Source organism: Bufo gargarizans, chromosome 3 (genome assembly GCF_014858855.1).
Source record: "Bufo gargarizans isolate SCDJY-AF-19 chromosome 3, ASM1485885v1, whole genome shotgun sequence".
Taxonomy (NCBI): Eukaryota; Metazoa; Chordata; class Amphibia; order Anura; family Bufonidae; genus Bufo; species Bufo gargarizans.
In genome coordinates, this window is record NC_058082.1 from 345,371,691 (window position 1) to 345,393,699 (window position 22,009).

Consider the following 22,009-nt stretch of genomic DNA (forward strand, 5'->3'; position numbering starts at 1 on the left):
TTTTATTTTCTCCATTATGTTTTTTGTGAGGCAAGGTAACCAAAACATGTTTCGGTACAGTTTTTATTTTTTACAACATTTATCTGATGGGGTACATTATGTGCTATTTTTATAAGCATATTACGGACTCCATGATATCAAATATGTCTACTTTCTTTGTTTCAGTTTTACATAAAGCATTTTTTTAAATAAACATTTTTGTGTCCATTTTCTGAATGCCATATTTTATTTTTCTGCTGATCGTCTTGTGCAGGGGCTCGTTTTATGCAGGTAGTTGTTTTTATTACCATTTTTGGGTACATATGATATATATATTTTTTTATTTGGTCATTCATTATTGCGCTTTATGGGGCAAGGTGACCAAAAAATTTGTGGTTTTGGCACAGTTTTGATTTATGTATTTTTACCTGAGGAGTTAGGTCATGTGACATTATTATAGAGCAGATCGTTATGGACGTGGCAATACCGAATGTATACTTTCTTCAAGTTTTATACTTTAACACAATAATAGCTGTTTTTGAAGTTAAATAAATCATATTTTAATGTCTCCATGTTCTGAGCGCTATATTTTTTTATTTAGCGATTTTTCTTATGTAGCGGTTAATTTTTTGCGGGAAGAGGTGACTGTTTTATTGGTACCATTCTATGGGACATACGCCTTTTTTTTTATCACTTGGTGTTTAATTTTTTGTGATGCAAGATGGCAAAATGGCTGCTTTTGACAAGGCATTAGGCAGTCTGTGCATGGCATCGGGCTGCCTGGTCACCCATTGGGTCCCCGCCACAGCACCACCTATGTTGTGGTTAGCGCTGACCGTGGCATAGAAGGGGGTTAATCTGCTGGCAAAGGCTTTTACAGCGATGCTGGCGGATACAGCAGGGGCCCGGCTATCAGGGATATCCCACGGCTTGGGTTCCCGCCTAATCACCATGACGTAATAGTATGTAAAAATACGGCAAGTCACTTGCTGCCATGACTTGCTATTATGTCATGTCGGGAAGGGGTTAAAATGGTGAGTGCAGCAAATCTTGTTCGACGTCACCAAATTTTTAAGTACAAAAACCTTTTTTAGATATTTCATTTTATTTAGTACTAGCAAAAGGACCTGACCCCCCCACAGAGCTCTGTTCCCTTAAAATGTGACCTTCACAAGACCAGCCCTCTTAACATTGACCTCCATTGCGGACCATTCCCTGCCCCCTTAAGAGGTCTGACCTCCACTACAGTCTGCCCCTTTATTAGTGACCTCCACAGTACCCCATCTCCTGAACAGTGATTTCCATATCACCATGACTATATCACAAGGAGTTTGATCCCTGACCTCTGTAGGGACAAGAACAGAAGAGGTTTAATAGCCCCCTGCCACCACCATTCCCCTTTGTTTCCTGTCCCTGGTGAGGCCAGGGGCAGAGAAGAGTCTCCCTGCACATCATGGAGATGAAGTGTAAATTTATTTTTATTTTTCCTTGGGCGACCTGTAGGAACAGTCTCTTATTTACCTTAAGCTCATTTCATTTCTTTGAGCTCCCCAGTCTGCCGGCAGCCACGTGCTTATGCTGGGCTGGGGAAATCGGGAGGGCTTGCTCTGGTACATTCGGAGCCTGCGCCTGGGTTGCTGGCTCCTTCTCTCCCCTTATGGGTTGAGCTGGTAGCGCGGCCGGCGAGCAGGCACGCGAAAGACGTATGACGTCACTTCCGGGTCACGGCAGTCATGTGGTATGACCCGGAAGTTCACAGGAGCAGGCGGCAGCAGGATAAAAGAACAGCGGGGAGCCACGGACAAATGCTGATCTGAGGTTTGAGTAGTGATACTGTCTCAATATGTCGGGCCTGAGCTGCAGAGTCCTAGGGAGCATGATGCCCCAGCTTTGCCTCCTGTAAGTTCCTCTTGTGGGATATTATTATTATTTTTTTTTTTAATGTAGATCTGTGTTTTTTTTTATGCGCATAGGGAGCACTTGGTCTTGGCTTTATTTTATTTTTTTCTTTGCACATGGGTGTCACCACCATGCTCTGTTAAATCCCCCTCCTGACGAGGTAGTTTTTTTCATATCCTTAGGCAAAGGAGGCGCAGAAGAAAGCTAAAAAGCCTCTAAATGTATCTCTTGCTTCAAGAGATTACTTGAGTCATAAGTAAAAAAAAAAAAACTCTGCAAGGACTGCGTATCTAATGTTCATGAGGAGCAACCATCACTTATGGACAGTATCAGAACCATGATTCAGGAAGAAATGCGGCCCTGTCAACTGACAGACGACCCAGGGACCTCAACCCCCTAAGCGACCAGAAATGAGGGTAGTGTCCTCCTCTGATTCCGAATGCATGGTAGGTGACTATTCTTCCAAGCAATGGGCTGATGAGGAACCCCCATCTGAGGGAGAGGTGTCAGAGGGAAATGGGAAGTACTACTTTTCATCTGATTAAATAAATGACCTCTTAAAGGCACTTCGTGCGACCATGGGGGTTGAAGTCCAGAAAGCACATTCCATACAGGAAGAATTGTTAAACGTGCCAGTGTGTTCCCAATAAATGAGAACATTAAGGAATTGATTATGGAAGAGTGGTCTGATCCTGAGAAAAGGCTGGGCATTTCCAAAGAATTTAAGAACAGTCTGCTATTCAATCCTTCTGAATCCAAATTATTTAACTGTTCTGTAAATTGATCAAGTGGCTAATGTCAACAAAGACCTTTTCCATTTGAAGATGCTTCTCAACTCAGACTTGATGGAACGAAAAGCAGTTAGCCTTTTGCGGAGATCATGGGAGGCATTTATTTTCAGTCTTAAAGCAAATATAGCTGCTACGTCAGTAACTAGATCTATATATCTGTGGTTGAACGGGCTAGAAAATCACATTACAAGTAAAACGCTACGGGAGGAAATACTAGCTTTTATTCCTCCTATAAATATCTGCAAGTTTTTTTGGCAGCTGTATCTGTAGAATGTTAGATTTTCTGCCAGAGATGCAAGCTTATCAAATACAGCCTGCAGAGCTCTTTGGATAAGACTTTTAAAATAAATCTTTGCTCTATCCCCTTCTCAGGAGAATGTTTTCTGGCCAATTCTTGATGAGCTTCTGGCGAAAGTGTGCGATTAAAAAAAAATGGGCCATACATAAGGAAACTTCCATTTCGCGCCTATTCTAGTCAGGACAAGTCCTACAGGGGCAAAGGAAAATTGTGCCTTTAGAGCTACCCAAAGGGGGCTAGAGGAAGGGGTTTCTTCCTTTATCCCCAAAGTAAATCTGGTGACAGACAATGGCGTCAGAATAGGGGGGAGACTGCAGAATTTTCTAGTTCCCTGGGAAAATATAACCTCAAACCCTTGGACCCTAGAAATATCGGGATACAAAAATAGTTTTCTACTCTCTCCTGGTTTGGAACAAATCTCCCTCTATATAATACTGACAGATGTCAGCAGAATGGGTTGGGGAGCAAAAATCTGAGACTGTTATTACCAAGGTACTTGGGACAAAGTAGTAACCTCCTCGAGGTCTCTTTGAAATCATCACGTGAAGATACTATCGGACAACATGACTACGGTTGCATACCTCCTACACCAGGGAGGAATGAGATCAAAGAAGCGTCTACGTCTTTAAAAGAAATTTACCTGGGCCAAGACAGGTGAAGTAAATGTCTGCGATTCATCTCGAGGGATTCTTAAATCAAGAAGCAGATCATCTCAGCCTGCAGAGAATAGATCAGACAGTGGTCATTTAATCTAAGTATTTAACATGACAGGTGTGGCTCTCCGACAATAGACCTGTTTGCCTCAAGAAGAAATGGAAAACTATAAATATTTTGTTCTCTGAACCCAAGGGACAATCCTTGGAAAATAGATGCTCTTTCCCTCACTTGGTACTGGGAGTTAGCTTATGCATTCCCTCCTCTTCCCCTGATTCTGAAGGTAATTCAGAAGATCCTCCAGGGAAGAGTGACTGTCATTCTGATCACCCCCTATTTGCCGAAAAGGAGTTGGTTCTCCCTCCTCCAGAAGCTAACTATTGTGGATACTTGGGTGCTGCCCCACAGAAACGACATCTTACCTCAGGGTCCAATTCTGCATCCACACTTAGAGATACTCAAGTTTAAAGCTTGGATCCTGAGATCTCTGTATTAAAATGCCAGGGACTTTCAGACAGTGTTATATCTAAAAATGGGGACAAGACGGCTCACCTCCAATCCGGATAGAATTAGGTGCTCGCGTAAATGTAAAAAGTTTGTACAATATATGTACAAATGGGCACTCAGATCATAAGTTGTTGCATCAGAAAAAGTTTATATAAACATACCATTATACATTAAAATAATAATTAAAAATAACATTAAAACATTTATGTAAAAACAAAATTCGATACATTTTTTATCGATTTAATATAGTCGACTTTGGTATAAATCGATATAATCGACTCTTAAGACTGATATGAATTAGTCAATTAGAATGTTGGAATGTTCAGAAGAGTCGATCTTGAAGACATAGACTATTTTTATAAAGTATCGATTATTTGAAAAAGGCCACAAAGAATACTGGAGAAGCAGCAAACCACAGAAGCTCTAAATAATTTCAAATTATCTTTTCAGATAGTATTCCCAATATTTAGCATGTAAAACCACTTATATTTTCTTTGTCGGCAAGTTCATGAACACATGGAAAAAGGTATATGAGCAGTATCTTTGTTATATCTTCACCACTAGTGGGCCACACGCTTAATCAGTGTCTCCTTTTTCCATTAGTTGAACATGGATATAGGCTTCAGTCAAAACTTTCAAAACTTTCAAATGGTGGTCCCAAATTTTTCATATGGTAATCACGTACCTGGTGGTGTCCCACGTGATTTCTATACGTCACCTCTTTACAGATTGCAGCGTGGTCTTTCCTTCAGATTGAAGTCTGTAAATGTAGTCAAATTATCAGAATTGCCATACGCGTTTCGATGTATACACACAATCAGTGGCTGTCAGTCTGTATGTGTAACAGTCCATATTTTATGTGGTTTTCATAGGGACTGAATTCGGGAGTGGTGGTTTTCAGCAATCCCAGCTGCTCTATACTGTGGCCTTTCCCATCTCATTAATCAACATTTTAAAACATAGACATTTAAAATACATTGGTTTAAAACTAAATGGTAAAAACGTAATTCAAAATATCTAAGGAATATTAAGGAGATACAACTATATATACATATATAAAGATTGCAAATAGACCACACAAACAATATACATTTTAAAGCTGGTGCAGTCTTAGTTGGCAACACACGGTATATAAAAAGCCTCACAACTTTATCCCTAGAATCGTTCTTAAAGTGTTTGAGGATATTCCACTCAAACCTCCAATATATTTGGGGGGGCATAGGGGGGCATCCAATGGGTATTTTTATCTGTTGGAATTGGAAATAACACAAAGCATGAAAAACGCACAAAAACCGCATCAAAACCGCTGTTGCAGTATTTGAATACTTCGTATGAACCTATTTTCCAAAAATTTGTGTGGGAATTTCCTGGAGTAAGCCCTGAATATTGTGTCGGACAATCCAGATGTTTCATTCAGTGACATACATAATACATTTTACATTTCTCCAGAAGGAACAATAACAGATACTGCTCATATACCTTTTTCCATGTGTTCGTGAACTTGCTGACAAAGAAAATTATAAGTGGTTTTGCATGCTAAATATTGGGAATACTATCTGAAAAGATCGTTAGAAATTTAGAGCTTCTGTGGTTTGCTTATTCTCCAGTATTTGTGGCCTTTTTCAAATAATCGATACTTTTATAGTCGATGTCTTCAAGATAGACTCTTCTGAATATTCTAATTGACTCATTATCGATTTATACCAAAGTCGACTATATTATCGATCGAAAAATTATCTAATTTTGTTTTTACATAAATGTTTTAATGTTATTTTTATGTATAATGGTATTTTTATATAAACTTTTTCCGATGCAGCAACTTATGATCTGAGTGCCCATTTTTACATATATTTAGTGTTATATCTACACTGAGATGTTGCATGAAAAAACTGATCTCCAATATATTTGAAGAAGTGGTAAAAATGTAGTTCCTGGTCAGGGCAGATAAAATTTGGAAAACAGTTTTCCTGCAAAAAGGTCTGGAATTGGGCCTTACACCTTCCACCTTTTTTAAAGGTTCAGGTTTCCACTCTAAGTACCTTCTTCAATACTAATTTAGCAAGCAATAGGTGGATTAAACTGTTTATCAGGGCAACTTCCAGATTAAGATCTTCCTTTAAAATCTCACGCCCCTATCTGGGACTTGAACACGGTCCTTAATGGACTTGTGCCGAGCCCCTTAGACTCCCTTAAGAGGAAACTCTTCTAAGGGTTCAGTCACCTAATCTGAGCCTTTTAGACCGCCCAGATCAGGTTAGACTCCTGTGCCTGCATTACAATGGTACCTTTATTTGTGCTGTCCCTCGCCGAGAGCTTCCAAAAAACTTTTAAAACGTATGCTAATGAGGTTCGTCAAGTGCCCAGGGGCGGCGTTACTGCAGCAAGTGCCCAGGTGGTAATAGGAAAGGAGGACGGGCCAGAGGGGTAAAATAGGTGTGGTTTTCTGGGCACATCGCCGAGGGGCCTGGGCACTTGCTGCAGTAATGCTGCCCCTGGGCACTTGCTGAACCTCATTAGCATAAGTTTTTTTTTAAAGTCTTTTTTGGAAGATTTCGGCGAAGGACAGCACAAATAAAGGTACCATTGTAATGTGGGCAAATGAGTCTATAACATGATCTGAGCGGGCTAAAAGGCTCTGTCACCTGATCTGATTCCCTTTAAACTTCTAGCTTTCAAGACAGCTTTCCGAATTGAAATTGCATCAGCCAGGAGGTTAGGGGAGATCCAAGCTTTCTCTATCAGAGAACCCTACCTTTATAATTTCCGATAGGATTGTTCTAAAGGCTGGACCCGGAGTTCCGCCCCGAGGTTGTTTCCGGCTTTCAGAGAAGTCAGATCTTTCTACCCTCATTTTGCAACCAACCTAGATGTCCAAGTTGTACTAAAATATTTGGCGGTCACCAAAGAGTTCTGGAAAACGGATAACCACCTCGTCTAGTTCGCAGGGAAAAATAGGTTTCTAAATCCTTTATTGCTAGATGGATCAAGGATACAACTTCCTTTTTGTTAAAAGCTTCAGGTTCTACAGTCGTGGCCAAAAGTTTTGAGAATTACATAAATATTGGAAATTGGAAAAGTTGCTGCTTGCGTTTTTATAATGGCAATTTGCATATACAGATGACTTGCATAGTCCTTCTTTGCTATGATAATTAACTTTAATCCCCAAAAAAACTTTCCACTGCATTTCATTGCTGTCATTAAAGGACCTGCTGAGATCATTTCAGTAATAGTCTTGTTAACTCGGGTGAGAATGTTGACGAGCACAAGGCTGGAGATTGTCAGGCTGATTGGGTTAAAATGGCAGACTTGACCTATTTAAAGGAGGGTGATGCTTGAAATCATTGTTCTTCCATTGTTAACCATGGTGACCTGCAAAGAAACATGTGCAGCCATCATTGCGTTGCATAAAAATGGCTTCACAGGCAAGGATATTGTGGCTACTAAGATTGCACCTCAATCAACAATTTATAGGATCATCAAGAACTTCAAGGAAAGAGGTTAAATTTTTGTTAAGGCTTCAGGAAGTCCAAGAAAGTCCAGCAAGCTCCAGGATCGTCTCCTAAAGAGGATTCAGCTGCGGGATAGGACTGCCACCAGTGCAGAGCTTGCTCAGGAATGGCAGCAGGCAGGTGTGAGCGCATCTGCATGCACAGTGAGGCGAAGCCTTTTGGAAGATGGCCTGGTGTCAAGAAGGGCAGCAAAGAAGCCACTTCTCCAAAAAAACATCAGGGACAGATTGATCTTCTGCAGAAATATGGTGAATGGACTGCTGAGGACTGGGGCAAAGTCATATTCTCCGATGAAACCTCTTTCCGATTGTTTGGGGCATCAGGAAAAAGGCTTGTCTGGAGAAGAAAAGGTGAGCGCTACCATCAGTCCTGTGTCATGCCAACAGTAAAGCATCCTGAGACCATTCATGTGTGAGGTTGCTTCTCATCCAAGGGAGTGGGCTCACTCACAATTTTGCCCAAAAACACAGCCATAAATAAAGAATGGTACCAAAACGCCCTCCAACAGCAACTTCTTCCAACAACAGTTTGGTTAAGAACAATGCATTTTCCAGCACGATGGAGCACCGTTCCATAAGGCAAAAGTGATAACGAAGTGGCTCGGGGACCAAACCGTTGACATTTTGGGTCCATGGCCTGGAAACTCCCCAGATCTTAATCCCATTGAGAACTTGTGGTCAATCCTTAAGAGGTGGGTGGACAAACAAAAACCCACTAATTCTGACAAACTCCAAGAAGTGATTATGAAAGAATGGGTTGCTATCAGTCAGGAATTGGCCCAGAAGTTGATTGAGAGCATGCCCAGTCAAATTGCAGAGGTCCTGAGAAAGAAGGGCCAACACTGCAAATACTGACCCTTTGCATAAATGTCATGTAATTGTCGATAAAAGCCTTTGAAACGTATGAAGTGCATGTAATTATATTTCACTACATCACAAACAACTGAAACAAAGATCTAAAAGCAGTTTAGCAGCAAACTTTGTGAAAACTAATATTTGTCATTCTCAAAACTTCTGGCCATGACTGTAGATCCTCCTGAGAACCTCAGATCTCACTCCACCAGGGCTGTCATCTTCCTTTGCTGAGAAAGCTGGTGCTTCATTGGACGAGATATGCAGGGCTGTGATCTGGTCCAATGTGCACACATTTATTAAACATAAACTAGATTTTGTCTGCAAAGTTTTGGATGCAAAGTCCTTCAGGCTTTGTGATGCCGTCATGGCGATCATATGGAAATTCGGAATTAGTCTTACCGGTAATTCTTTTTTCATGAAATCTCCATGACTGCACATGATTCCCTCCCTTTAAGTTAAATTTAACTTCATGTTTGGTATGTAAGTAATACCATATATTTGCATTAGTCTTTATTTTAAGGCTCTCTAGTAATTTTTAAACACTGGGGAATGGTGGTGGGAGGGGGCTATTTAACCTCTTATGTTTCTGCCCCTACAGAGGTTAGGGGTCAATCCTCTACAGCAATCTGCCCCTTAACACTGGCCTCCATAGTGGACCGTCCCCTTAATTGACCTCTACAGCAGCCTGCCCCTAGGGTGGCCAGAGGTCTGGTTTTAGGCCGTTAACCCCAGAAATAATTTTCTGAAAGACACCTGGCGTATTGTGCAAATGCCAATTAACAGTTTACACCCATGGACCTTTTTTAATCCGTTTTTCCTCAAAAGCATGACAAAATGCAAAAAAAAAAAAAAATCAGGTTTGTGGTTGAAAGTGACTGAACCAAAGCCTTTAGGGTACTTTCACACTAGGGATTACGTTTTTTTCAGTATTGAGATCTGTCATAGGGGCTCACTACTGGAAAAAAAGCTTCAGTTTTGTTCCCATTCATTGTCAAAGGGGCCAAAATGTAACTGAACGGAAAATGCTTCTAAATGCATTGCGTTCCCAGACCGAAAAGCAGACCGTAACATGCTGCGGTTTGCTTTCTGTCCTGGGATGGGGAGCATGACACGTTTTTGTCATCTAACACAATAGAAAACGCAATGTTAAAGATAAAACAGCCGGATCTGTTCATAACGGATGCAGATGATTGTATTATTAGCAACAAAAGCATTTTTGCTGAACCCTGCCAGATCAAACAAAAACGCTAGTGTGAAAGTGGGCTTAGAAACGTATCGAAAATGAAAGTTCAAGATATCAACTAGCAATTCACAAAATACTGAGACTACAACGAAAATCTCTGCAGTCACCCTAGTAGAAAAAAAACTGCAATTTATTTTCTTATATGGTTGCCTAAGGGTACTTTCACACTTGTGGCAGAGGATTCCGGCAGGCAGTTTTGTCGCCGGAACGGCCTGCCAGATCCGTCAAAACATATGCAAACTGTCATTTGACAGAAGGATCCTGATCAGTCTGACAAATGCATTGAAATGCTGGATCTGTCTCGGGTGCCCAATCAGTTTATCCTGATATTTTTTTTTCTAATTTTTTTGCGGTCTGAGCAAGCGCAGGCCGCAAAAACGGGTCAGTTTTGCCAGACCTCTCGGGGCATGTCAATGGGAAATGCCAGATCCGGCAAGTGTTTCAGAATTTTGGACTGAGATAAAACTGCAGCATGCTGCCGTATTATCTCCGTCCTGAAAGGGCAAAAAGACTGAACTGATGCTCTCCATTCAGAATGCATTAGGATAAAAAACTGATTGGTTATTTTCTGGTATTGAGCCCCTAGGACAGAACTCAATGCCGGGAAAGAAAAACACTAGTGTGAAAGTCCCCTTCATATGGAATCCAACAGTCTGCTGCATAGTTTTGGACCTAAAAATGGTGTATTGTTTAAAGATGAATTTTCACTATCTTGTCTGTGGAGATTTGGGATGTTCTTAGGAAGTTGCTTTAAAAGCAAGTCATAGAATTTTAAATGGCATTCGGGCCTTTTGGATTCTTTAACCTCTTCAGGACACCTGACGTATCAGTACGTCATGTATGGTTCTGATCACCGCCACCTTGGCTAGCAGGCACTTTGGCTAGATGCGCCGGGGGGTCCCCCTCCCCCCCCCATGTCAGCGATCGCAGCAAACCGCAGGTCCGTACGGACCGCTGTATGGAAAGGTTTAAGTCGGGGAGCTCCCTCCCTCTCCCATCGGGGTGCTGCTGTACCTTTGCAGCCCCCAGACAGGATGGGGAGCTCCCCTCCTTCCCCTTCCCAGTCTGCTCAGTTGTGGCAGACGGCGAAGGTTCCCATGGCAACAGGACGCCTTCTCGGGTATCCTGCTGTCCATGGTGCTGAACAGATCTGTGCTAAAGGCATAGATCTGTTCAAAGTGTAAGTAGAATACAGTACAATACACTATATATTGTACTGTATTATACAGACATCAGACCCACTGGATCTTCAAGAACCAAGTGGGTCTGCGTAAGAAAAAGTGAAAAAAGTTAAATCCAAAAACACATTTATCACTGATTTAAAAATGAATAAAAAAATTCCCTACACATGTTTGATTATCACCGCGTCCGTAACGACCTGATCTATAAAACGGTCATGTTACTTTACCCAAACGGTTAATGCCATAAAAATAAAAAATAAAAACTGATATTGAAACTTTGCCCACCATACTTCCCAAAAAAGGTGATAAAATTGATCAAAAAAGTCGTATGTACACAAATAGTACCAATCAAACCGTCACCTCATCCCGCAAAAAATGAGACCCTACCGAAGATAATCGCCCAAAAATTGAAAAAACTGTCTCTCAGACTATGGAGACACTAAAACTTGTTTTTGTTATTTTTTTTGTTTCAAAAATGAAATCATTGTGTACAACTGAGATAAATAAATAAAAAATAGTATACATATTGGGTATCGCCGCGTCCGTGACAACCTGCTCTGTAAAAATATTACATGATCTAACCTGTCGAATGTTGAAAATAACAAAAAATAAACTGCCAAAACAGCCATTTCTTGTTACCTTGCCTCACAAAGTGTAATATAGAGCAACCAAAAATCGTATGTACCCTAAACTAGTACAAACAATACTGCCACCCTATCCCGTAGTTTCTAAAATGGGGTCTCTTTTTGGGAGTTTCTACTCTAGGGGTGCATCAAGGGAGCTTCAAATGGGACATTGTGTGTGTAAAAAAAAAAAACGGTCCAGGAAAATCTGCCTTCAAAGACCATATGGCATTACTTTCCTTCTGCACCCTGCCGTGTGCCCGTACAGCGGTTTACGACCATATATGGGGTGTTTCTGTAAACTACTGAATCGGAGCCATAAATATTGAGTCTTGTTTGGCTGTTAACCCTTGCTTTGTAACTGGAAAATGATTTAAATTGATTCTCAAATTTCATCTCCATTTGCCAATAACTTGTGCAACACCTAAAGGGTTAAAGTTTGTAAAAATCAGTTTTGGATACCTTGAGGGGTGTAGTTTCTTAGATGGGTCACTTTTATGGAGTTTCTACTCTAGGGGTGCATCAGGGGGGCTTCAAATGGGACATGGTGTAAAAAAAAGTCCAGCAAAATCTGCCTTCCAAAAACCATACGGCGCACCTTTCCCTCTACACCCTACTGTGTGCACGTACAGTAGTTTATGACCACATGGGTGTTTCTGCAAACTACAGAATCTGGGCAATACATATAGCATTTTGTTTTGGCTGTTAACCCTTGCTTTGTTACTGGAAAAAATTGATTAAAATGGAAAATTTGCCCAAAAATCTAAATTCTGAAATTTTATCACATTTGCCATTGGTAATGTAAAATCAGTTTTGAATACTTTGAGGGGTGTAGTTTCTAGAATGGGGTCATTTTTCTATGGTTTCTATTATGTTAGCCTCACAAAGTGACTTCAGACCTGAACTGGTCCCTAAAAAGTGGTTTTTTGAAAATTTCTGAAAAATTTCAAGATTTGCTTCTGAACTTCTAAGCCTTGTAACAACATCCCCCAAAAATAAAATATCATTCCCAAATTGATCCAAATATGAAGTAGACATATAGGGGAATGTAAAGTAATAACTATTTTTGCAGTTATTACTATGTATTTTAGGGGTAGATTAATTTGCAATTTTTTTTACAAATTTTTGGTAAATTTTTTTTTTTTTTTTTTTTTTTTTATAAATCAATAATTTTTGGACTTCATTTTACCAGTGTCATGAAGTACAATATGTGATGAAAATACTATCTCAGAATGGCCTGGATAAGTTAAAGCGTTTAAGTTATCAGCTCTTAAAGTGACACTGGTCAGATGGAAAAAATGGCCTGGTCCTTAAGGTGAAATATGGCTGTGTCCTAAAGGGATTAATAATTGAATGAGTTAATATACATGAACCGTTCTTTTCAGTGTTGTAATGTGAAAGCTATGCTTTGCTTTTCTCAATAGGAGCTTCACTGACCAGCTAAGGAAAATATCAAAAGATGCGGGGATGCCAATCCAGGGTCAGCCATGCTTCTGTAAATATGCACAGGGTGCAGACAGTGTGGAGCCGATGTTCAAACATTTAAAACTTACCTATGTTGGTCTCCAGCTAATTGTGGTTATCCTTCCTGGGAAGACTCCTGTGTATGGTAAGAGCCTTTGGCCTTAAAATGATCTTACTGACACCATAGACTATCATTAGAATTGTTGTGCGACATGTTGCAGTGTAGTTGTGCCCTTTGTCGTGCTAATTATGGTATTACCTTGTAGGGTGGCCCCCACTGATGCTATTTTAAATCCTTTTTTTTTTTTCAAAATCCATCCCAGCCCCTCCCCCGTTTGTCCGCTGTTTTGTCGCCTTGTATTATAATGAGCAGTATCATCGCACTGGGGTGGAGTCGCAGTCTTCTGCTATGGGCGTCTCCTTCTCCATGCTTGTGAGCACGATCTAATCAGAGCAGACAGCTCACAGCCAGTGAAAAGGAATCTCGCGAGAACTTGAGCCCCTTCTTCCTGGCTGATTGGATCACTCTCACAGCCAGAGAGGAGAGGTCCACAGCACAAGACTGCGTCTCCACCCCATTGCGACGATACTGCACATTAGAATACAAGATGCCAAATCAATGGGGGGCAACAGTGGACAAAGGGGGGGGGGGGGGGGGCTTTTGATAAAAAAAAAAAAAAAAAAAAAAAAAAATAAGAAATATAAAATAAAACATCCATGGCATCAGTGGGCGCTTCCCTACAAGGTAATGCCATAATTAGCCTATGTTAAAACTGATGAAAGGTCCTCTTTAAAGGGACACTGACAGGCCCTCTAAACATATCGAGTTAATCCTATGCAGTCATAGGTCTATTAAAGTGTATTCCAATGATAAGAGTACCCCCTGTCTGCATTGTAAACCATGTAAAAAACAACTTTATATTCATCTTTCAATCACATTTCTTTATGCCCAAGGGGTGTTTCTCATACCTTTGTGCCCAGCCGCGCCCCAACTGTTGATTCCTACCGCCGCCCAGCTCATTATTATTCACTGCGCTGGGCGGCTCTTACATTCCCCAATCCTGTCAGCGGAGAGAGGAGTTTCTTGGCCGGCGCAGGCGCATTAACTATCTGAATTTCTGATGACATCAGCGCTCTGAAGCGCTGGATAAGAGTTCCTTGGAGGAGAGATCGGATGCAGGCGCATTAAATTACAGGCTTGGGAGGGTGCCGGCGCATGTGCAGATGATCAGATTGAGGCCGATGCCCATAAGTCTCTATCGGGCATGCGCAGGAACTGACAGGATCGGGGATTGTAAGAGCCGCCCAGCACAGTGAATAATCATGAGCTGGGCAGCGGTAGGAATCGACAGTTGAGGCACGGCTGGGCACAACGGTATGAGAAACGCCCCTTGGGCATAAAGAAATGTGATTGACAGATGAATATAAAGTTGTTTTTACATGGTTTACAATGCGGACAGGGGGTACTCTTATCATTGGAATACACTTTAATAGACCTATAACTGCATAGGAATATCTAAATATGTTCATAGGGCCTGTCAGTGTCCCTTTAAGCTCTCACTTTAGATAATAGATGGGTACCTTGCAGTTGCTGACTTCAAAATAACATTAGAGAAAGCTTTTAAAACATTAGTAAAACATAGGGTTTCAGAACACACATGGAATCTACTTTAACCCTTTTGCTTCCAGCACCATACATGTTAGGCAAACATGGCGCCAGCTCGCACGTGCAGTGCACGTCATGGCTGATGGGTCTCTATTTTTCTAATACGGAGCATGGTGTAACTGAAAGGGTTAAAATGGCCAATTTGCAATTTTTTTTTCATTGCTTTGCTTACTCCAAAAAGTAATAAAATGCCATCAAAGCCACACTCCAAAATGGTATCAATAAACTACAGATTGTCACGTGAAAAAATGAGCCCCCCACACAGCTCAGCAGATGTCTCAATGTCCCAAGATTTATGGACCCAATTAACATTTTTGGCTCTGTACACCACCACAATGGATTTGAAATTACACCAATTTTTTTTCCTTTAACTGCAGACTGTCAGCTTTAATTTGAAGGTACTTACATCCAAATCAGGTGAACGGTGTAGGAATTAGAACAGTTTGCATATGTGCCTCCCACTTGTTAAGGGACCAAAAGTAATGGGACAATTCGCTTCTCAGCGGTTCCATGGCCAGGTGTGTGTTATTCCCTCATTATCCCAATTACAGTGAGCAGATAAAAGGTCCAGCGTTCTTTTCAAGTGTGCTATTTTCATTTGGAATCTGTTGCTGTCAACTCTCGATGAGATCCAAAGAGCTGTCACTATCAGTGAAGCAAGCCATCATTAGGCTTAAAAAAACACAAAACAAACCTATCAGAGATGGCAAAAACATTAGGCGTGGCCAAAACAACTGTTTGGAACATTCTTAAAGAAGGAACGCATCGGTAAGCTCAGCAACACCAAAAGACCTGGAAGACCATGGAAAACAACTGTGGTGGATGACCGAATTCTTCTTTCCCTGGTGAAGAAAACACCCTTCACAACAGTTGTCCAGATCAAGAACACTGCAGGAGGTAGGTGTATGTGTGTCAAAGTCAACAATCAAGAGAAGACTTCGCCAGAGTGAATAGAGGGTTCACCACAAGATGTAAACCATTGGTGAGCCTCAAAAACAGGAAGGCCAGATTAGAGTTTGCTAAACATCTAAAAAAGCCCTCACAGTTCTGGAACAACATCCTATGGACAGATGAGACCAAGATCAACTTGTACCAGAGTGATGGGTAGAGAAGAGTATGGAGAAGGAAAGGAACTGCTCATGAGCCTAAACATACCACCTCATCAGTGAAGCATGGTGGTGGTAGTGTCATGGCGTGGGCATGTATGGCTGCCAATGGAACTGGTTCTCTTGTATTTATTGATGATGTGACTGCTGACAAAAGCAGCAGGATGAATTCTGAAGTGTTTCGGGCAATACAGGTCCTTCTCAAAAAAATAGCATATTGTGATAAAGTTCATTATTTTCTGTAATGTACTGATAAACATTAGACTTTCATATATTTTAGATTCATTACACACCAACTGAAGTAGTTCAAGCCTTTTATTGTTTTAATATTGATGATTTTGGCATACAGCTCATGAAAACCCAAAATTCCTATCTCAAAAAATTAGCATATCATGAAAAGGTTCTCTAAACAAGCTATTAACCTAATCATCTGAATCAACTAATTAACTCTAAACACCTGCAAAAGATTCCTGAGGCTTTTGAAAACTCCCAGCCTGGTTCATTACTCAAAACCGCAATCATGGGTAAGACTGCCGACCTGACTGCTGTCCAGAAGGCCATCATTGACACCCTCAAGCAAGAGGGTAAGACACAGAAATAAATTTCTGAACGAATAGGCTGTTCCCAGAGTGCTGTATCAAGGCACCTCAGTGGGAAGTCTGTGGGAAGGAAAGTGTGGCAGAAAACGCTGCACAACGAGAAGAGGTGACCGGACCCTGAGGAAGATTGTGGAGAAGGACGATTCCAGACCTTGGGGGACCTGCGGAAGCAGTGGACTGAGTCTGGAGTTGAAACATCCAGAGCCACCGTGTACAGGCGTGTGCAGGAAATGGGCTACAGGTGCCGCATTCCCCAGGTCAAGCCACTTTTGAACCAGAAACAGCGGCAGAAGCGCCTGACCTGGGCTACAGAGAAGCAGCACTGGACTGTTGCATGTCATTCGGAAATCAAGGTGCCAGAGTCTGGAGGAAGACTGGGGAGAGGGAAATGCCAAAATGCCTGAAGTCCAGTGTCAAGTACCCACAGTCAGTGATGGTCTGGGGTGCCATGTCAGCTGCTGGTGTTGGTCCACTGTGTTTTATCAAGGGCAGGGTCAATGCAGCTAGCTATCAGGAGATTTTGGAGCACTTCATGCTTTCATCTGCTGAAAAGCTTTATGGAGATGAAGATTTCATTTTTCAGCACGACCTGGCACCTGCTCACAGTGCCAAAACCACTGGTAAATGGTTTACTGACCATGGTATTACTGTGCTCAATTGGCCTGCCAACTCTCCTGACCTGAACCCCATAGAGAATCTGTGGGATATTGGGAAGAGAAAGTTGAGAGACGCAAGACCCAACACTCTGGATGAGCTTAAGGCCGCTATCTAAGCATCCTGGGCCTCCATAACACCTCAGCAGTGCCACAGGCTGATTGCCTCCATTCCACGCCGCATTGAAGCAGTCATTTCTGCAAAAGGATTCCCGACCAAGTATTGAGTGCATAACTGAACATAATTATTTGAAGGTTGACTTTTTTTGTATTAAAAACACTTCTTTTATTGGTCGGATGAAATATGCTAATTTTTTGAGATAGGAAATTTGGGTTTTCATGAGCTGTATGCCAAAATCATCAATATTAAAACAATAAAAGGCTTGAACTACTTCAGTTGGTGTGTAATGAATCTAAAATATATGAAAGTCTAATGTTTATCAGTACATTACAGAAAATAATGAACTTTATCACAATATGCTAATTTTTTGAGAAGGACCTGTATTATCTGCTCATATTCAGCCAAATGCTTCAGAGATCATTGGACGGCGCTTCACCGTGCAGATGGAAAATGACCCAAAGCATACTGCAAAAGCAACCAAAGAGTTTTTTAAGGGAAAGAAGTGGAATGTTATGCAATGGCCAAGTCAATCACCTGACCTGAATCCGATTGAGCATGCATTTCACTTGCTGAAGACAAAACTGAAGGGAAAATGCCCCAAGAACAAGCAGGAACTGAAGACAGTTGCAGTAGAGGCCTGGCAGAGCATCACCAGGGATGAAACCCAGCATCTGGTGATGTCTATGCTTTCCAGACTTCAGGCTGTAATTGACTGCAACGGATTTGCAATTAAGTCTTAAAAGGTGAAATTTTGATTTATGATTATTTTTCCGTCCCATTACTTTTGGTCCCTTAACAAGTGGGAGGCACATATGCAAACTGTTGTAATTCCTACACCATTCACCTGATTTGGATGTAAATACCCTCAAATTAAAGCTGACAGTCTGCAGTTAGAGCACATCTTTAGTTTCATTTCAAATCCATTGTGGTGGATTATAGAGCCAAAAATGTTACAATTGTGTTGGTCCCAATATTTATGGACCTGACTAACTATAATAAAGTTATGGGGTCAGAATATGGTGATAGAATTTTTTTTTTTACAAGTTTTTTAATTTCTTTTTACACTATTTAGACATTTAAAAAAAAAAACTATACATAAGGGGTATCGTTGTAATCGTACAGTCCCAGTGAATAAAGGGCATGGGTCAGTTTTGCTGCAAACAAAATGCTGTGGGAACAAAACCGGTAAAATGGTGGAGGAATTTTTATTTATTTTTTGTTCCCAATTTCACCTTAATTGGATTTTTTTTTTTTACCACTTCCCACTAAATTGTATGCCATAATTAGTGGTTGAATTAGAAAGTACAACTTGTCCCGCAAAAAATAAGCGCTCATATAGCTACGTGAATGGAAATATTAAAAAATATGGGGAATAAAAACGTAAACGTAAAATTTTTCGGTAGTGAAAGGGTTAACATGTTTGGTCTAATTTTCTATTGAAAAGTGCCAACATGTTTTGCAGTGCTGTCATCTCCAGTGGGGCTCAGTCTAAATTCCAAATTAACCTGTGAGTATGTATTTGAGTGGGAAGAAAGTGAAGTACCTGGAGAAAATCCATGCAAACACAGGGATGATATATAGATGTTTTCCTTGATCTGATACGAAACTAGGACCCCAGTAATTCAAGGCTACTGTGCTCTATTTAGGAATTAAAATGTGTAAATCCCGATGTTTTTACACTAGCTACAAAGCCTTTTGCTTTGTAGATATCATTCTCTGCGGAAACTAAATCAATCTGAAAATTAAAACTGAAAAGACTGTTTCTTGTTTTAAGGTCTTATCTTGTGTTAATTTTCATTTAATTATTTTATTTGTTTTAATTATAAAATTGGTGTACTATTACCTTCTGAAGTGTTTAACAGTGCTTACCCTGATTTCTAAAGGAAGCAATGCACTGCTATTTTCAGGACTCCAATAGAATTGAATAGAGCCAGTCATGTGTGCAGCAACCTCTAGGGCAAAAAAAGGAACTAAAAAATGTGATTTAAATGTATTTTCTGATGAGTCGTTCCCTTTAAATCCATGTCTGCATTCCAGCCACTATAAACATATATTTTATTAATGTTTAGGTACTGAATTTTGTTTTTACAAAAACTGAGATTAACTTTAAACCTTTCTCTGCCAGGGCTGTTTGGTAATTTTTCACTGTTAAACTTCTGCCTCATGCGTTAATAAAAGCTCTAATTAGGAATAGAGACGTAATTAGATGGGCAAGCGCTCTCTTCACACCTTTTCTAGAAAATAAAAATAAGACCAGATAATTTTAAAACTGCTCAAGATTTTGCCTTCAGTACCGGGTACATCCTTGGCTACTGAATTGAAACCCTGCAAGGATGTATGACATGCGTCTTTGGCAGGTAAAGGACATGAATTTACCTGTGAGTGTAATAACTGTTAATTTTTTCATTTTCACTGTATATTAAAGTAACTGTACTAGTGTCGGGTGGTTATGTTACGTTAGTTTTATGTATTGTTATACAACTTTCTTTTTCGTCAGCTGAGGTGAAGAGAGTGGGGGATACACTCCTTGGTATGGCTACTCAATGTGTGCAGGTTAAAAATGTGGTGAAGACTTCTCCGCAGACACTGTCCAATTTATGCCTGAAGATCAATGCTAAACTTGGAGGCATAAACAATGTTCTGGTCCCACATCAAAGGTAACACAACTTTGTCCAATTTAAGTGATTCAGGATGCTGTTCTGTTGTCATAGTGAAGTAAGAGATCAATGGTTGTGAAATAACACCATTTCCGTCACCACCACTTCCAGTGCGACTGTTCCGAATCTGCCTGTTGCAAGTCAGTGATATGTGGCACATGACCTCAGGTCAGTGATTGGCTGCAGGGGTCACGTGCAGGCTACGGGCACAACAGCCCTGCAGTCAAACAAACAAAACCAGATGGAGAGGATCGGAGTGGCAGCAGTGTGGGGGGCAGGGGTGTGTATGTGCTTTTATTTTATGGTTCTTCTTGCCTGGGAGGGTGCTTTTTTGTAACTTGGAGTCCCTTTTTAAATGTTAAGAATCACTTAACTTTGCAAGATATTGCTTAGGGAGGAAATGGTCTTGTCACTCATGTTATTTTTTTTTGTAAGTGACTAGAGTTGAGTGAACCCTAACTGTAAAGTTCGGGTTTGTACTGAACTTCAGGGTTTTTTGTACCCGAAACCCTAACCTTTTTGTAAAAGTTAGAGTTCGGTGTTCAGCTTTTTTTTTGCATTTTTTTTTTTTTTATGGCGCTTTTTTTAAAAGGCCATCTCAACAAGCTTTTAACTAGTGTGCCCTTAGAAGCCATGCCTACTAATGGCATAGCTGTGATTGGCCAGTGAAGCATGTGACCCAGCCTCTATATAAGCTGTAGTCACGTCACTCTGCTCTTACTAGTGTAGGGAGAGACTGCTGCAGCTGTGAGGGAGAGATTAGGAAACAATTCTGGTGTTCTTGGTGTTAAATCTGCAAACTACAGTTATTATTTTTGTGGGTGCTATGCTACATTTTTATACCCCTGAGCTTAGTGCCACAGAGAAATGAGCTTTAATCAGTCTGTTTTGTTAGGTGTGCGTCGGCGACCATTTTTGCAAGTGCAGTGCACTTGCAACTGCATGTGTGCCAGGGACATTACTTTAATCCTGTTCTAGTACAAACCGGATTCCAAAAAAGTTGGGACACTATACAAATCGTGAATAAATACTGAATGCAATGATGTGGAGGTGCCAACTTCTAATATTTTATTCAGAATAGAACATAAATCACAGAACAAAAGTTTAAACTGAGAAAATGTACAATTTTAAGGGAAAAATATGTTGAATCTGAATTTCATGGTGTCAACAAATCCCCAAAAAGTTGGGACAAGGCCATTTTCACCACTGTGTGGCATCTCCCCTTCTTCTTACAACACTCAACAGATGTCTGGGGACCGAGGAGACCAGTTTCTCAAGTTTAGAAATAGGAATGCTCTCCCATTCTTGTCTAATACAGGCCTCTAACTGTTCAATCATCTTGGGCCTACTTTGTTGCACCTTCCTCTTTATGATGCGCCAAATGTTCTCTATAGGTGAAAGATCTGGACTGCAGACTGGCCATTTCAGTACCAGGATCCTTCTCCTACGCAGCCATGATGTTGTGATTGATGCAGAATGTGGTCTGGCATTATTTTGTTGAAAAATGCAGGGTCTTCCCTGAAAGAGATGACGTCTGGATGGGAGCATATGATGTTCTAGAACCTGAATATATTTTTCTGCATTGATGGTGCCTTTCCAGACATGCAAGCTGCCCATGCCACACGCACTCATGCAACCCCATACCATCAGAGATGCAGGCTTCTGAACTAACAACTTGGGTTGTCCTTGTCCTCTTTGGTCTGGATGACATGGCGTCCCAGATTTCCAAAAAACTTCGAATCGTGACTCGTCTGACCACAGAACAGTCTTCCATTTTGCCACACTCAATTTTAAATGATCCCTGGCCCAGTGAAAACGCCTGAGCTTGTGGATCTTGCTTAGAAATGGCTTCTTCTTTGCACTGTAGAGTATCAGCTGGCAACGGCGGATGGCACAGTGGATTGTGTTCACTGACAATGGTTTCTGGAAGTATTCCTGAGCCCATTCTGCGATTTGCTTTACAGTAGCATTCCTGTTTGTGGTGCAGTGTTGTTTAAGGGCCCGGAGATCACGGGCATCCAGTATGGTTTTACGGCTTCGACCCTTACGCACAGAGATTGTTCCAGATTCTCTGAATCTTCAGATGATGTTATGCACAGTTGATGATGATAGATGCAAAGTCTTTGCAATTTTTCGCTGGGTAACACCTTTCTGATATTGCTCCACTATCTTTCTGCGCAACATTGTGGGAATTGGTGATCCTCT

The 22,009-nt window shown here is 40.9% G+C and overlaps 1 protein-coding gene across 1 annotated transcript in view; it reads left to right on the plus strand.

Annotated features, from left to right (window-relative positions):
• The window catches only part of AGO4 (argonaute RISC component 4), a 78,098-nt gene that overhangs the window by 38,302 nt on the left and 17,787 nt on the right, over positions 1 to 22,009 (plus strand). The window contains exons 12-13 of the mRNA XM_044287641.1: positions 12,963 to 13,147; positions 19,645 to 19,804. Of these exons, the coding sequence (XP_044143576.1) occupies positions 12,963 to 13,147; positions 19,645 to 19,804 (345 nt within the window). The remainder of the gene's footprint in view (positions 1 to 12,962; positions 13,148 to 19,644; positions 19,805 to 22,009) is intronic.